This window comes from Sorex fumeus, unplaced genomic scaffold (genome assembly GCF_029834395.1).
Source record: "Sorex fumeus unplaced genomic scaffold, SorFum_2.1 ptg000043l, whole genome shotgun sequence".
NCBI lineage: Eukaryota > Metazoa > Chordata > Mammalia > Eulipotyphla > Soricidae > Sorex > Sorex fumeus.
Window position 1 is genome coordinate 4,986,680 of NW_026606100.1, and position 18,423 is coordinate 5,005,102.

General features: G+C 44.2%; 1 protein-coding gene across 3 annotated transcripts in view; it reads right to left on the reverse strand.

Annotated features, from left to right (window-relative positions):
- The window catches only part of LOC130029577 (protein HIRA), a 95,698-nt gene that overhangs the window by 18,862 nt on the left and 58,413 nt on the right, over positions 1–18,423 (reverse strand). For all 3 annotated transcript variants that reach the window (XM_056120560.1, XM_056120562.1, XM_056120561.1), the window contains 7 exons: positions 8,142–8,346; positions 7,675–7,779; positions 5,549–5,697; positions 3,156–3,317; positions 2,520–2,578; positions 2,043–2,148; positions 251–373 (listed from right to left, as the gene is read on the reverse strand). In XM_056120560.1, coding sequence (XP_055976535.1) covers positions 251–373; positions 2,043–2,148; positions 2,520–2,578; positions 3,156–3,317; positions 5,549–5,697; positions 7,675–7,779; positions 8,142–8,346 — 909 coding nt within the window. The remainder of the gene's footprint in view (positions 1–250; positions 374–2,042; positions 2,149–2,519; positions 2,579–3,155; positions 3,318–5,548; positions 5,698–7,674; positions 7,780–8,141; positions 8,347–18,423) is intronic.

The window sequence follows — 18,423 nt, forward strand, 5'->3', positions numbered from 1 at the left end:
TGAGCTGAAAGAACAGTGGCCTACTCCCCTGACCCAAAATACTGCCCATCAAGACTCTCCATGACTCAGAGAACCTCAGACTGCCATGTTTGCCTTGAAGTGGCAGGGCCTGCATCTGAGCCCCTCAAGATAATACCCAGCAACTTGTGCTGAGGAGATGATGCATACAGGGGACAGTCAATCAGGAAGCAGACCTAGGTGAGACGATGCCTGCATAACCCAGTCACTACCCCTTACTGCAGTCACTTACGTGGAGGCGTGGCCTTGGACTATGGCTAAGGGTCCTGAACACAGCATGGCATCCTGAGAGGGCAGGCTGCTCCTGAAGTCTGCACACTGAGCCAGGGAGTCTTGCTTGTCAGAAACCAGATTCCTGTTGAGGCAAAGGCAGGAAAAGAACTCAAGAACACCAGAATGTTGGCAGAAAGGCCACCAAGGTGCAAGTCTTTGTGACCTGTTGCTAGAGCACCAGCAAAGCCCTGTCCTGTATCCTTACCACAGGCCCTCACAGGCAGGTTTCAGAATAAGGGAAAACTGACGAATACTTATCATCAGTTAATACTCAAGGGATACCCTGCTGGCCCTTGAACACCATTGGGGTGGTCCTACTGGCCCCTCACTGCACTGTATCATTGGACCCCAAACACTGAACCACATAGCCAGGCAAAGAATATTGCTGGGAGTAGTCTTGGGCACTCTGTCCCACCACATCGCCCAGTTTTTTTTTTTTTTTTAACTCACTTTAAAAGTGAGCAGGGAAATGGCTCAAATAAATACTGTTCATGCAGAAGGCCTGGATTCATCTCTGGTACTGCATGGTTATATAAACAGCAGGCCTCAGGAGTGGTACAAGAGCCCTGTGAGGTGTGGCCCCAAAATTAATTCCCATGCCCCCCAGGAAAGTAAGAGCCAGAGAGGCAGCTCAGTTGAAAGCATGTTGAGGTTCTGAATTCCCAGCATTGCATGGCCCCCTGAGCATCTATCTATCTATCTGAAAGATCCTAATTCTTTTGTGTGTCCAAACAATATTTCTTCTTAAATGACTTGTTTCTATTTTGGGGGGAAGGGTGGGGAAACAGGCACAGTTTGAGGTGCTCAGGGCTTACTCTTGGCTGTTACCCTGGAGCACTCCTGGTGAATCTGGGGAAGATATGTGGTATGGGAAGACATGTGGTGGCCGGGTCAGCCATGTACAAACTGTACTACTGCTCCAGTTCCGACTTGGTTTCTCTTATTATATTATTGCATAAATACACAAAACTGGGCAATTTGGAAGAGAAGGAAATGGAAATTTGGGGGACTGTTTTGCCTTTCTTTTTTAAAATTCAATAAAGAATCTCTTTAAGAAGTGGGGCAATTCTTTACAGGATATGGCAGGAAGGTGGCAAATTAGGGTACAGATTCAAAGGAGCAGACAAAGGATAAGAACAACTCAGAGGGTCAGATAGATGTACACTGTACATTCTTTATATACCTGGGTAGAGTTCTAACTGATAAAACAAATTTTACAATGATGGGAAAGGACTCTAAATTCCAAAATGGGTAGAAGAAATGTAGAAACCATCACACATAATAATGCAAACATGCTAATTCAGGAAGTCAGTGGCACTTGGCTCCTCTTAAGCTACAAAAATTGCTGAGTGCAGTAACACTACAATGAAACTGGCTGTGCTGCTGACGGAGGACACGCTGGCTATCAACAATGACCACAAAAATGTTCAAATGCCAAGTCCAAATAAAATGGCTCCATATAAAGCAGAATGTGGCGCGGAAGGCAGAGTTGGCTGGCAGTCTCCCATGGGCATGGGCAAGGCCAAGTCTGTACCAGCAAATCTTAATTGTCTCCTTCAGCAGGGCTGCACCTGTGGCCTCTCTCAGGCTGAACTCTAAGGATAAGCCCAGCAAGGAGTCTAACCACCAAGGCTGGGAGCCTTTGTTTGCTGCTCTAAGTTCCAAATGAGATGGACATGCCTTGGGTGGGGTGGGGTGGGATGGGTTTGGGTTGAATAAGGGGAGCATGACCATGGGAGTGGCTTACTTACCACGTAGAAAGTGACGGATTGAAGCAGTATGCCTTCCCATCAGACAGGTTCATCACTGGAATTCCATGCTGTGTCAGCAAGATCTGTGACACTGTCATGTCACTTCCTAGGGAAACACACATACAAGAACAGGTTCTGAGTATGTTCTGATCAACATGTGACTGTCCATGCACCAAAGGAGAAATGTGAACCTCAGTTCCCACAGTTCCAGAATGGACCCTCAAGTGCTGACTTGGCAGAGTCACCACTCTGCTCTGAACAAGCACTAGACTTTTCACCATCTGTCCAAGACTGATTTAACAGGCCTCAGTAGAGGGTTTACCTCCCTAGATGCAACTGTCCCTGGGGTACCGCACATCTCTAGTTCGGCCCCGAGCCTGGCACTGTCTGGACCAAGTGGAGCTCTTTGTATCAGGCCTGGGACATGAGCTGTTAAACCTCCCACCCCACCCTTGGGCAACCCACTGCAAGGATTACCTGCCAAGATGGAGTGTAGAGATTCTTCTTTCACCACAACCACCTGTCTGTGAACATCCCTAGAAGGAAGACAGGGAGCAGCTTACTCTCCAACCAGGATAAAGACATGAGAGTGGGCCTGGGCGCTCAGGACCCTGCTGTGTGGTCAGACAGTGTTCCCAGTTCTAGCCTCCCCTAGAGATGCTCTGGACCGCAAGTGCTTCTATGTCCCCCACACAACACTCTCCCCCTCTGCAGGTCTAGAGCGGAGCCTAGGTAACAAAACTGTGGAGCCCATCACCATGCCACACTGACTCTGGGAGAAGTGTGACTACATTTCGAAACTCATGGCAAGAATCCTGGCCTATTCCATTAGATATTCTGATTTGTCATCTGGTGTGCTACTGTAGACTCACAGCAGCAGGATGGGCCATCAGCACCTCCTCAGCGCTACTCCTCTTGCCCCTTAACTTAATCCCCTTTCCGCCACCTCCCACCAATCATTCTAAAAGTGTTAAGATTCTCAGGCCAGCAGGGCTCTAGGGCATATCTTCTGAGTAGCCTTCTCTACTCCTTTCCCTGTTCCTGCAGCGAAGGGAGTCCACTCCTCTGTTCTGTCTGGCCTAGAGGCCATCCCACCCTGGGTCTGTCTCTCACCAGACAGACAGCGTGGCTGCAGCAGTGAGCGCCATGACATAGGAGCCCGTGCAGTGCAAAGTGGAGATCGGGGACGGCAGGAGGATGGGAGGGAGGAGGCGGCGACCACAGGTGGAGAACACTGACAGCATCCTCTTTTCACAGGCGACACACACCACATCACTGAGAAGGCAGAGGGGATACAAGTGTCATAGGGGTTGGAAACATGGCAGGCAAAGGCAGCCATCCTAAGATGTGGCATGTCTGAGGGTAGGCCCTTCTGTATAATAGAGGGAGAAGGCCTGTCATGAGGCTGGGGATGGGGTCAAGTAGCAGAGCTGGAGTTGCACATTGGAAAACTCCAACTGAAGAGAATACACTCTCCCTCACAGACGCTGCTTGAGTTTTTCTGAGCGCACACAAACAGTAACCGAGGAGTGTGGGCACTTTGGAGGACTACAGGACTACTTTGGAGAGACTCAGAACAGGAGATATGTTTCACTTACAGGATGAGGAGACACAGTGCCCACTTAATAGCCTCTTGGCCAAGAAGGCCACTGATGATACAGGCCAATGTGGAACAAGAGAAAGTATCTTCACAAGGGATACCAGTTGTGTGCTCAGAGATCTTTCGGCTGGAGGTGGAAGAAATATATTACCTTTTTTTGGAGGGGGCTGTTACACTGGGCAATGCTCGGGGTTACTCCTGGTTCTGCACTCAGAAATTACTCCTGGCGGTATTTGGGGGACCATATGGGATGCCGGGGATAGAAACCAGGTTGGCTGTGTGCAAGGCTAACACCCTTCTTCCTGAACTATTGCTCCAGTTACACATCTTACATCTTGAGCAGGAAATGCTTCAAGGGGCCAAAGAGAGAGAGTACGTGGGCAAGGTGCTTATCTTACATGTGCCTCACCTGGGCTGAATCCCTGGCACCTCGGGCACTGTCAGGAGTGATCCCTGAGTTCAGAGCTAGGAGTAAACCCTGAGCATCGCCAGGTATGGCCCCAAAACAGAACAAAAACTAAGAAATACTTCACAAGAAACTGCTGTTAAGCATCTCTCCAGATTGGTCTATAGGTACCTTGAGTGTGCCCAGCCACAGACCTAGTGTCAGGTCAGAGGACAATCCTGGCACTAACAGATGATCCAGAGGCCACCCTTTTGTTTTACTTCATCCCATCCCTGTGGCAAACGTGGGCAGCAGGCTCAAGCAAGGTCAGCTAAGGAAGGTGTTCTACCAAATGCCATTCTTTTTTGGCGGGGTGGTGGTGGGATGAAGGGTGGGTGTCTGCACTCCTGGCTCTGAAGACCATATGGGATGCCAGGGATTGAATCTGGGTCAGTTGCATGCAAAGCAAGCATCCTACCACTGTAATATCGCTCTGGTCACCAAATGCCATTCTTAACCAATCACTACTGTTAGTGACCTCTGGAACAGGAGAAGCAATTAAGATGCTTTAATTTGGAAAGGTCTACTTAAGATGACCGAGTTTTATCTGCTCATCTACAGTAGTCAGAGCCTTCCTAAAACAGTCACAGCAGAGCCATCATTAAAGGGCTGCAGTGTCTACACGTAAGTCTGCATGTTGGACTCGAGCTTGAGGGGTTGTTTGGAAGGCCTCCAAACAGTTGCTACATCACTACAGAGGAGTCTGTGCTTGTATGCCTTAGCTCCCAATTGGGGTGAATCACCTGTCTGGGGGTCAGGGAGAGAGAAAGCCCATGGCACCATGCAGCATACAGGTCTCTTGCCTAAGGTTAGGAATTTAGTCATTTATCCTTTCTGTTTTTGCTTCGGTGTAGGGGATAGAGTCTGGGGCTTCGTGTATGCAAAGCACATGCTCTATCACAGAGCTACATCCTCAGTCCTCATCCCTTTTTTAGGATGATGGTAGTGGTGGTGGTAGAGTGTTCACACCTGGTGGTGCTCAGGTTTTATTCCCGGTTCTGTATTCAGGGATCACTCAGGACAGGCTCAAGGTGCTGGGGTAAAACTTGGGTCAGCTATGTACAAGGCAAGTGTCCTACTCATTGCACTACTGTTATAGATAACAGTCAGAAATTTGTACTGACCTTCTTGGAGGAAAATCTGCGGTTAAGAGACAGAACAAGCCAAGGTCAGAGAATCACAACACCTGGGAAACTGTGGCTTAGATGATCCTCTCAGGATTGTTTCCTCTCTTGTCCTGCAGGCTAATGATGTGACTTCAGGAGTGATGCGGGTAGAGAGAAAACAGGTGTACCCACTCAGCCCGGAGCAAGGCCAGATGCAGTCTCAGTGGGGACTAGCAGGTGGGGATAGTGCCAATCCCCGATACGCCACATTTCTGGATGGTAACTACCACTCAGTGCAGTGCAAATATTTCCTTTATACTCAGAGTTGGTCGAGTGAAGATTTTTTTGCCCTTACCAGCTGCCGGCTGCAGTGAGGATTCGGCTGGTGAGTACTGTCTCCCACTCTTTCCCTTCTCGGTTACACTTCAAGCGACTCAGCTTCACACCTCCCACAGTCGTCACTTCATTCTCCACCTCAATGTACATGGAGGGGTCAGAGCTCACCTACACAGAGGAAAGTAATTATGTTGTCACTTCAGGTGACTTGAACCATGGGTAGTTAAGAGAGAGGTCTGAATGGTTAGTCTAGAGGTAGAAAGGTATAGAGGCAGACAGAGCTAGCTTGTAAGCAAGAGGCTGGTGGTAGGTTAACTGAGTGGATGGAAAGTTCAGAGGTCAGGCTATCCAGTGCCTCAGGGCAGAAAGTTGGTTTCTGCCTTGTTAGCTATAGTAGAGTAGATAATCAGCATCAGATTTAAGGAACCTAAAGCCTTCCAATTCCACAACCACCTCTTACAAGGGAGAATACAGAGAAGGCATGCGACTGGCTAAGAGGACAAGGCAGATGAAGACTGCAATCAGTTGGGAACGGAGTAACACAATCACTCAGTGACTCACTGGGAGTGACACCCAGATCTCCTGCCAACTGGTGGGAGGATATTGGCAAGAACAGTTTCTGTTGGAGCTTGGACAAATGTCTAGAACACCCCAAGTAATCTGAGGAAGTAGCTCAGTGGAAAAAGCACTCGCCTTAGGGGCCAGAGCGATAGTACAGCGGGTAGGGCATTTGCCTTGCAGGTGTCTGACCTGGGTTCGATTTCTAGCATTCCATATGGTCCTCCGAGCACTGCCAGGAGTGATTCCTGAGTGCAGAGGCAGGAGAAATCCCTGTGCAATGCCAGGTGTGACCCAAAAAGCAAAATATAAGTAAATGAGATAAAATAAAATAAAATAAAAAAGCACTCGCCTTAGATCTGTGAGGTCCTGGGTTCAATCCCTGGCACCACAGAAAGGGAAAAAAAGGAATCCCAAAAGTCCTTTGGTCACCTTGGTCTGGTCACTGGAGATTAAGTTCATGGGTGTTTCCCCAGGGCAGTATGAAAAAAGCATAGTTCAGTGCCTGGTTCTACTTGGGCTCAGTCTTGATATTTTATGTATGAAAAATTAGGAATGACTAAACAGCCAGCAATCATGTGAACACGAGAGTTGTTGGGCTAGGGTAGAGTCTGGCTGGTGTTTGAAGTCAGGCTTCTTTCACAGGCACTGAGAAACAGGACCCCCAAACAGCTGAATCAGTTGGAGGAGTCTGGGAAAAAGTGCTCTGCCTTCATTCAAACCAGCAACCAGTAGCAGGAAGAGGAACTGTGGAAGGAAGGCTTGATGCCTGCAGCCAGTGAAAAATCACCTTAGCCATCTAGGTTTCATGAAGACTTGCATCTGAGTGGAGCATGTGCATAAAGAGCCAGTGGAATATGCAAAGACCTCACACAGATGTTGAACTGTCTTGGCTTCTGGAGAGAAGGAACTGTTTGCTCTAGAACTGGGATTTGATTTCCTGGATTTATAAACCTTGGGATTCAGGACAGTCTCTTACTAACCTGAGTTAGCCCAGGTGAACACTGGAAACTTCCTTTCCCTTTTTTTGGGCCATACCTGCCTGTGCTCAGGGATTATCTCCTGGGGACCATATGGGATGCTGGGGATCAAATCCAGGTTGGCCACCTGCAAGGCATTGCCTTACACACTATATGATCTCTTTAGACCCTACAACTGTGTTTTGAACTATCACATGGTTTATGAGTTTTTGAGACCTCCAACAGTCCTGATGAGGACTGCCTGGGAACTGGGAAGCGGCAGAACCAGAAGTCTGGCTGGGAGACAGATCAGTACTATATAGTCCAACAGCTCCGTGCCTTCAGAGACTTTCAAGAGAAAGGACACCTGAGATGAGTCTTGAAGTTAGGCATTCATTAGATGGCAGCAAAGATCAGAAGGGCAAAGCCACAGAAGAGAAAGAAGTGCAAGTAGGGGAAGGAGCCTTCAGGAAAGATCTTGTTAAAATCTTAAGGCTAGATCTTGTCCCATCAGCTATAAAATAGGTTTGAGTCAGCAGTAAATCAAGGTTCAAGGTTTACACTGGGGGTTGGAAGAATAAAGAACAAGTGTGCAAGAAGAATGAAGAAAAGTAAGAAGTCTGCTCACCTGGAGGGTAAATGCTCTCTGGGGAACTGGCATGGGCAGCTTCAGAGCAGGCGCTGGGACAGACAAACACACAGAGTCCTTTTCGGCGGTGAGGGTAGCTGGGGACTGGAAAAGCAGAAACCTCCCTTAGTCCTACCCAGCATTGAATGTGTTGGGTAGCTTCCAGAGAAGGTGAGACACCTAAGGGTTAGGAGAGGCCTATTCCCTGGGTATTTCTATCCACTACAAGGGTGGAAGTTGGTCCCCACCTTACAGTCAATGTAGCTCATTCCCAGGAGATTCTCAAAGACTCTGGGTGGATGGAGAGCAGGTATGGAAGGTGGTCTCTGCTCTCTCTGGGACAGTGTGTCCACAGCAATGAGGCAACACTAGCCTTCAGGCTTCCTTTCTCCCACTTAAGCACATGTGGGACCAGTTCTGAATGCTCAGGTGTTGGGGAAAGCAGCATGGGCCCCAACTGATCTCACCTGGACAGAGAGAGACACAGGCATGAGCCGGGAGTCCTTCCTAGGCCGCCCTTTCTTCTTCTTCTCCACTGTCTCCACCTCAAGCTCAAGTTTTCGCTTGGACAGTGAGGAGGACTTTGTCACATGGACCTTCTCATCACTGTCACTGCTGCTCTCAAGGAGGTCCCGGGGCCGCAGTTCTTTCACAAGGTTATGTTCTTTCAACCTGCACAAACAAAGGCACCAAGCTGTTTCCATATGACTGAATTTAATAATAAAAAAAACTGATATTCATTCCAAAAAAGTAGGTAAATAATTAAGAGAGGACTTCTGTTTTCTGCCTCAATATGCAGAGAGCTTGGAAGTTGACACCAATCTTCAAAATAGAGAAAAGCTAAAAAAGTTTTTTTTAACCATTTTATCATTGATCCATTAGAGAGGTACGCAACAAGGCAAACTATCACCCAAGAATTAGAGACCTAGGCAAACACAGAAAATCAAAAAAGTTACGTTTGAAGCATATCCTCAGCTTTAAGTATAGATTTGCTCATGGCTACTTTCAATTAAGAAGGACAAACTTTGGTTTACTTTCTCCTTTTAAAGAATGACAACTTAGCCCCATCCATTCAGGTACAGCCTGCCCCCAAGGCCTGGGACTCTTCTCTGGGCATGCGCAGCTAGCTCGATCTCATAGGACAGTCGGTTTTTTCCCCTGATCTGCGTGGGACCAGCGCAGGGACCCTTTCTGGAGCCACGCGGCCGCGAAATATTCTCCCACTACATATGCCCTAGAAACCATAAGCTACCTTCTTAGATGGAATCTTCTCTATTTTAGCTCAGCCACTAGAAACTCAGTAGCCAATAACTCATAAGCCTATCTCAACTCACACTGCATATCAAGCAGAATAGTAACAGCGAACGTGAAGGACTAAACCACACTTGTCACAATGGTAAAGCAACGCAAAAGCCCACCAAGCTTTCTTATTGAAGAGGCTAGCCCAGAAGACATCAACAGTACTGTAGTGTTAGACAACCTCTCTGACAAGGAATTCAGAAGGGAGCTACTTAGGATGGTTAGGGAACTAAAAGAAACACAATGGAAAGCAATGCCAATAAAAGACAAGAGGATTTGAAGGCAGAAATGAGGAAAATGCAATCGGAAATGTCACACCTGAAAAACCTGGTAGGCAAATTGAAAACCTCAGTGGAAGGCCTCAGCAGCAGAGTAACAGCCGCTGAGAACAGAATCAGTGAGCTCGAAGATGAAGTTCAGAGACTCTCCAGGAAAGAGCAGAAAATGGAAAAGAGACTCACTATTCGGGAACAGATGGCAAGAGAAGATCGTGAAGAAGCCAAGACGGCTAACATAAGAATTATTGGAGTCCCAGAGGGACAGGAAGAAAACCTTGATGAAGAAGAAACCGTCAAAGACATCATTGCTACAACGTTTCAAGAGCTGAAGAAAACTTGTGACCACATTCAGGAGGCCTGAAGGGTACCAGCTAGAAGAAATCTGAATAAAAATACCCCAAGACACATTCTGATCAAAATGCCCAAAACCTTAGACAGAGACAAAATTCTGAAAGCAGCAAGATTGAAGAAAGAAATCTCTTACAAAGGAGCATCCTTAAAATTCACACTGATTTTTCTGATGAAACCCTCATGGTCCGAAAACAGTGGTGGGACACAGTGAAAAAACTCAATGAAATAAATGCCTCTCCAAAAATACTTTACCCAGCGAGACTCTCATTCATAATAGAAGGAACAACACATAGTTTCACAGACAAACAACAGCTCAGGAACTTCATAGACTCAAAACCATGGTTACAAGAACAACTAAATGGGCTACTTTAAGGCAAGAAAGACCCCTCAAATACACCAAATTTCAACAGAACATTGGGACAAAATCCCATAACAATAATCTCTCTCAATGTCAATGGGCTAAACGCACCAATTAAAAGACATAGAGTGGCAGGATGGATTAGAAAATTGAACCCAACATTCTGCTGCCTGCAAGAAACACATCTCAATAGTCAAAGCAAACACTGACTCAGAGTCAAAGGCTGGAAAACAATCCTACAGGCAAACAGCTCCTATAAAAAAGCTGGGGTAGCCATCCTAATATCAGACCACACCGATTTCAGAGTGAAGAAGGTCATAAGAGACAGTGAAGGCCATTTCTTATTGATCAAAGGATCTGTACAACAGCAAGAACTTACAATAATAAATGTATATGCACCTAATGAGAGACCAGCAAAGTACTTAAAACAACTACTCATAGATTTGGAAAAAGACAACAATAGCAACACAATACTAGTGGGAGACTTCAACACCGCTTTGTCACCTCTTGATAGATCAACCAGACTCAAGCTTAGCAAGGACATACTTCATCTGAGGGAAACAATGGAAGAAAGGGACTTAGTAGATATATACAGGACACTTCATCCACAAAAAGTTGAATACACATTCTTCTCAAGCGTACATGGAACATTCTCCAAGATAGACCACATGCTGAGCCACAAAACATGCCTCCATAAAATTAAGAAGATAGAGATTGTATCGACAATCTTCTCAGACCATAATGCGCTGAAATTAGAAGTAAATCACACACAAAAACAGAAAACTAAATCAAACACCTGGAAATTAAACGGTGCACTATTGAACAACGAGTGGATTAGACAGGAAATCAAAGAGGAAATCAAAAGATTCCTAGAAACGAATGAAAATGAGAATACGAGTTACCAAAACTTATGGGACACAGCAAAAGCTGTGTTAAGAGGAAAGTTTATAGCTCTACAAGCATTCCTCAGGAAGGAGGAGCAAGCACACATAAGTAACCTAATCTCACAGCTTAAGAGCTTGGAGAAGGACCAAAAAAAGGAGCACAACCCGAACAGGAGAAAGGAAATAATAAAACTCAGAGCAGAGATTAACGAGATGGAAACCCAAAAAACAATCCGAAAGATCAATGAAACCAAGAGCTGGTTCTTCGAGAAAATTAACAAGATCGATAAGCCTCTAGCAAAACTCACAAAGAAAGGGAGAGAGAAAACCCTAATAAACCGAATCAGAAACGAAAAGGGGGTCATTACAACAGAAACTACAGAAATTCAAAGGATCCTCAGGGAGTACTTTGAGAAACTGTATGCCACGGAACATCAAAACCTCGAGGAAATGGATAAATTCCTAGACTCCTACAGACTCCCAAGGCTGAACCAAGAAGACCTGGAATACCTGAACAGACCTATCACCATCAAGGAAATTGAAATGGTAATAAAAAGTCTCCCCAAGCACAAAAGTCCTGGCCCGGATGGATTCACTAGTGAATTCTTCCAAATCTTTAAAGAGGACTTACTCCCAGTCCTCTTTAAGCTTTTCCACGAAATTGAAATATCAAAAACACTTCCAAACAGTTTCTACGAAGCAAATATCACACTGATACCAAAAGCAGACAGAGAAACCACAAAGAAAGAGAATTACAGACGGATATCCCTGATGAACACAGATGCAAAGATCCTCAACAAACTATTAGCAAATAGAATCCAACTACTCATCAAAAAGATCATACACCATGACCAAGTAGGATTCATCCCAGGGATGCAAGGATGGTTTAACATTCGGAAATCAATCAATATAATCCATCATATCAACAAAAGAAAAGATAAAAAGCATATGACTATATCAATAGATGCAGAGAAAGCATTTGACAATATCCAGCACCCCTTTATGATGAAAACCTTAGCCAAAATGGGTATAGAGGGGACTTTTCCTCAACATAATTAAAGCCATCTACCACAAGCCTACAGCAAGCATCATCCTCAATGGCGAAAAACTGAGAGCCTTCCCTCTAAGATCAGGGACGAGACAAGGATGCCCACTATCTCCACTGCTGTTCGATATAGTACTGGAAGTACTTGCAATAGTGATTAGGCAAGAAAAAGATATTAAGGGCATTCAGGTAGGAAAGGAAGAAATCAAGCTCTCACTATTCGCAGATGTTATGATACTATACTTAGAGAACCCAATAACCTCCACCAAAAAACTCCTAGAAACAATAGACTTGTATAGTAAAGTTGCAGGCTATAAAATCAATACCCAAAAGTCCATGGCTTTCCTATACGCAAACAGTGAGAGAGAAGAAAGCGACATGAAAAAAACAATCCCGTTCACAATTGTGCCCCAGAAAATCAAATACCTAGGAATCAGCTTAACTAAGGAAGTAAAGGACCTGTACAAAGAAAACTACAAAACGCTAATTCAGGAAATAAAAGAGAACATGAGGAAATGGAAAAATATCCCTTGCTCATGGATCGGGAGACTTAACATTGTCAAAATGGCAATACTACTGAAAGCATTGTGTAAATTCAATGCAATCCCTATAAGGATACCCATGACATTCTTCAAAGAAATGGAGCAAACACTCCTGAAATTTATATGGAACAATAAGCCCCCACGAATAGCTAAAGCAATTCTTGGGAAAAAGAAAATGGGAGGAATCAACCTCCATAACTTCAAACTGTACTACAAAGCAGTAATAATCAAAACAGCATGGTACTGGAACAAAGGCAGAACTGAAGACCAGTGGAATAGGGTTGAATACACTGACATCTCCCCTAATTCATATGATCATTTAATCTTTGATAAAGGTGCAAGTAAAATGTGAAATGGAGTAAGGAAAGCCTCTTTAACAAAGTGTGCTGGCAGAACTGGACGGCTACATGCAAAAAAGTGGGCTCAGAACTCTACCTAACACCATGTACAAAAGTAAGATCAAAATGGATTAAAGACCTCAACATCAGACCAGAAACCATAAGGTACATTGAAGACAAAGTTCGCAAAACCCTCCAAGACATTGAAGCTAATGGTATCTTCAAAGATGCCACACCACTGGTCGAGCAAGTGAAAACAGAGATAGATAAATGGGACTATCTTAAACTAAGAAGTTTCTGCACCTCAAAAGAAACAGTGACCAAAATACAAAGACAGTCTACAGAATGGGAAAGGATATTTGCCGAATACACATCTGACAAGGGGTTGATATCAAGGATATACAAAATACTGGTTGAACTCCACAAGAAGAAAACATCCAACCCCATCAAAAAATGGGGCAATGAAATGAACAGAAACTTTCTCAAAGAAGAAATCCAAATGGCAAAAAAGCACATGAGAAAATGCTCTACATCATTAATCATCAAGGAGATGCAGATCAAAACCACAATGAGATACCATCTCACACCTCAGAGACTGGCCCACATCCAAAAGAACAAAAGCAACCGATGCTGGCGCGGATGTGGCGAGAAAGGGACACTCCTTCACGGCTGGTGGGAATATCGACTGGTTCAGCCCTTCTGGAAAACAGTATGGATGATGCTCAAAAAATTAGAAATTGAGCTCCCATTTGACCCAGCAATACCACTCCTGGGAATATATCCCAGAGAGGCAAAAATGTATAGTCGAAGTGACATCTGCACTTGTTTGTTCATTGCAGCACTCTTTACAATAGCCAGAAACTGGAAGAAACCTGAATGCCTAAGAACAGATGACTGGTTAAAGAAACTTTGGTACATCTACACAATGGAGTACTATGTAGCTGTTAGAAAAGATGAAGTCATGAAATTTATGTACAAGTGGTACAACATGGAAAGTATCATGCTAAGCGAAATGAGTCAGAAAGAGAGGGATAGACATAGAAAGATTGCATTCATCTGGGGAATATAGAGTAACAAAATATGAGATTAATACCCAAGAATAGCTGAAATCAGCACCAGGAGGATTACTCCATAGCTTAGAGGCCAGCCAGGCATTCTAGGGGAAAGGGCAGCTCAGATAGAGAAGGGAGCACCAAATAAAGGATGTTTGGAGGATCCTCCCAGGAGGGAAGATGCATGTCGAAAGTAGACTATGGACTGAACATGTTTGCCACTCAAAGCCTCTTTTGCAGACCACAACACCCAAAAGGAGAGAGAGAACACAAGGGATCGCCCTGCCACAGAGGTAGGGTGGGATGGGAGGGATGGGGGTGGGAGGGGTATTATCCATGGTGGTGGAAAATGGGCACTGGTGGAGGGATGGGTATTTGATCACTGTATAATCTAAACCCAAGCACAAAAAATTGAAAATCTACAACTGTACCTCATGGTATTTCACTAATAAAAAAAAAACAAAAACAAAAAACAGAGGTAACAAAAAAAAAAAGAATGACAACTTAATACAAAAACTTTCTAGATCAACATGAATGGATAAAAAGACTTTTGACACACAGTGGAGTGGTAGGCAGCTGCTGAGGGACCAACCTGGTAGTGTCAGGGCCCAGGTCATGTAGTCAAAAGTGTCTTTTAGCAGCACAATTCTCTTTGCTTCTCAAATAAGGGTTTCACTCCCTCAAGAGATAGGGAACTGTGTAACAAGGGCCATGGAAACCTGCAAAGTAAAAATGGGGTGGCAGGGCTGAGGAGATAGCTCAAAGGCTGGAGTGCATGTTTTGCGAGTGGGAGGCCAGAATTCAATTCCCCACTCTCCCGGGCACTCCTGCGGCAACCCTCAGACAAAACAAAAAAGGGAGGACCTTCCTCAACAAAACCAAGGAATTTCTATATAGTATTTTCCAAAGTGGGTAGTAAGCTTAACTTATTCTGCTTAGAAATCACTACATTTTCAATTTTAGTGTATGTGCTGCCAGAGAGAGCAGAGAAATCACTACACTTTCGAAACTGGACCACATATGTTTGTAAGACACTGACTGGTCTCTTGACAACTACCTCGGAGCATGCTTTCTAGGGCAAACTCTTGCCAGGTGGACACGAACCCTCCTTCTACACCTGAGCTCCCACCTCCTCACCTCTGCAGCACTGAGCTAGCTCCTCAGATTGCACACTCTAGTTGGTTGTATCTGCTACTAGAAATGTCTCCTGACTTTTTGGGGGTTGATTTCCAAATCTATTAGATCTGTTTTGATGGTGTGCTAATTCTATTATTTTTCAATTATGTTATCATCACCCATACACCACAAAATTCAACATTTTATTTTTTGGCAGTGCAGGAAATTGAATCAAAGGCCTCACACTTGCAAAATCAGTGTTCTGCCTCTGAGTTACAATATTCTGTCCAAATCTACTGTTTCAATTATTATTACTATGGGAAATTATTATTATGGGAAAGGGGCACACCTTGCGTTATTCAGGGAGTATTCCTGGCTCTGTGCTTATGACTAACCACTGAAAGTGCTGAGAGGAATCTTATATGGTTAGTGGAGATCAAATTGAGGTTTGTGGGACCAGAGAGAAGTTACCTATATGTCTGACCCCACAAATTCATAGGGCTGGAGCACATGCTATAAATGTAAGAGGCCCGGGTTTGATTCCTGATACTACAAAGTCCCCCAAATAAAATACAGAATTTCCTAGTTTCTGGTTTATTTATAACATGTGATCATAACCTAATGCTAGCACATTTTCATAATCTTAAAAATAAATTTCTATTAGCAGCACTCCCATTCTCTGGCAATGGCTTATCTATTTTCTTTTCTTATGGATCTGCTTATTTCTGTCATTTACATAAATGGAATCACCCACTGTGTGGTGTCCTTTGTGACTCCACAATTTTTCCAGTTACTATAATGTTTTCAAGGTTTGCTCTTATAGTACACAAATATACTCTATTCCCTTTTGGGGGTCTAAACCCAGAAGTGCTCAGTTAAAAGGCTATACCTGGTGTTCCTCAGAGGTACTCCTGGCTTAGTGCTCAGGGGACTATGCAATTCCAAGAATAAAAACAGGTTCCTGCATGCAAAGCATGCATCCAGCCCTTTGATCTAGCTCCCTAGTCCTGTATCTACAAAGTTTTAAAAATATTTATCAATAACATATACCACATAACTGAAAACAACAAATGTTGGTGGGATTGTGATGAAAAAGGAAACCTCATTCAGTGCTGGTGGAAATATCACCTGGTCCAGTATCTATGGAAAAGAGCATCTATGGTAATTCCTCAGAAAGGAAGACTGGAGCTCCCATTTGACCCAGCTATTTCACTTCTAGGTATCTACCTTCCAAACACAAAAACAATTCATAAAGATTAATGAACACCTATGTTCATGGCAACGTTTTGTTTTGGGCCACATCCAAGAATAAGGAGGGGTTACTCCTGGCTCTGTGCTCAGGGATCACTCCTGGCAGGGCTTGGGGACATATGGGTGCTTGCTGGCGATCAAACTCAGTTTGGTCGTGTGCAAGGCAAGGACTTTATCTGCTATACTGCCTCTCCGGCCTCTTAATGCAGCTCTTACAAAGGAAGATTGACACATGAATGGGGGGCAAAATCATGGGTACATTGATGACAAGGGTGTGCAGTAACTATGTACATTAATACCAGACACTTATTGTAACCTAATTACCTAAACTATAATTTAAAAAAATTTAGTAGGAAAATTCACTTGTCAGTGGATAGACTTCTGGTCTGTGTCTAATTTTTGGCACTGATGAGCAATATGCATATTTGTAAAGATTTTTGGTTTTTGGCCACATCTGGTGGTGCTCAGGGCTCACTTCTGGTGTGACTTGGGGGATCATATAGGGTACCAGGGATTGAACCCAGTCAGCCAGTTTTTGAATAAATGTGTATTTTCAATTTTTTTGGGTTATACAGGTATAAACACTGCTGAGACATATGGTAATTCTATACTTTAACTGAGTAACTCCAAATAGTCTTCTAAAACAGCAGAACCATTTTATATGCACATTAGCAATCTATAAGGGTTCTGATTCTCCATGTCATCACCAACATTGATTATCAGATACTTTTATTATAGGCACCAAATGAATATGAAATAAAATCTCGTTGTGGTTTTGATTTGCACTTCCCAGGTGGCTGATACTGTTTATTGGGAATTTGCATATCTTTTTTAGAGACATGATTCTATTTAAATCCTTTGTCGGGGCTGGAGCAATAGCACAGCGGGTAGGGCGTTTGCCTTGCACGCGGGCCAATCCGGGTTCAATTTCCAGCATCCCATATGGTCCCCTGAGCACTGCCAGGGGTAATTCCAGAGCGCAGAGCCAGGAGTAATCCCGGTGCATTGCTGGGTGTGACCCAAAAAGAAAAAAAAAAAATCCTTTGTCTATTTTTTTTTTTAGTGCCGGGGTTGAAACCAGGGTATCACAAATGTCAGGCATGTGCTCTATCACTGATACACATTCTATAAACATTCTTAGCACCCCTTTCCCACTTTTGAATTGAGTTATTCTTATTTTTCAGTTATGAGTTTTAAAAGAACTTTATACCCTTTTTAATCTTTATCAGATATGATTTGCAAATTTCTCCCATTCCTGTAGGTTATACTTTTAATCTGTTGATAGAGGGTTCTTTTGTGTTGAGGGCGGGGCGGGGGGGTGGAGCTGCCTCCCCAGAGGTGCTTTGGGATCCAGGGGTCATTTCTGATGAAAATTGACCCGGTGAGCTGTGCCTGGAAATGCTGAGCACAGCTGAGAAGGTAATGTGGTATCAGGGGTCAAACTTAGGGCCAAACACTTGCAATGCACATTCTCTACCCATTTTAGTCTCTATAGCAGAGACATTTTATGGTTTTTCCCTTTTGGACTTTCCAAATGATGCTTATGGGCCCAGGACCACTCCCAGTGGTACTCAGTCAACTAGGCCAGTGGTTCAGTGCTAGAGCCTAAGGATGCATTGCTGCTCAGGCCTTGAGAACACCAGGGTCATATCTGGCAAAGCTCAGGAGGCCATAACATGCCAGGGATTAAACCCAGGTTAGGTGCATGCACCCTAACTCCTGTACTCTACTATCTCCCTGGTTCCAGTTCTAATTTTGATTAAGTTCAACATATCTATTTTTCCTTTAGTTGTTTCCAGTGATGCTTATTCGACTATGTAGTGCCAGAGAGAATTGGTGGCCAATGCATACAAACCATTATCCTTAATCACTATTCTATCTCTCCAGTCCTACTTCTGTGTTTTGAAGTTTTAAACTCTTATATTTAGTTCTTCAAACTTTTTATTTAATTAACCAATTTATTTTTTGCTTTTTGGCTCACACCCAGTGATGCTCAGGGGTCACTCCTGGCTCTGCACTCAGGAATTACTCCTGGCAGTGCTGGGGGGACCATATGGGATGCTGGAGATCAAACCCCAGGTTGGCCGCATGCAAGGCAAATACCCTACCTGCTGTACTATTGCTCTGGCCCTCTTCAAACTTTTAAAAGTCAATTTTGATTACATGACAATAGACTACTTTTCCCTCACATTTTTATTTTTCTTGTCTTGATAGTATTTTACTTTTTTTTGGTGC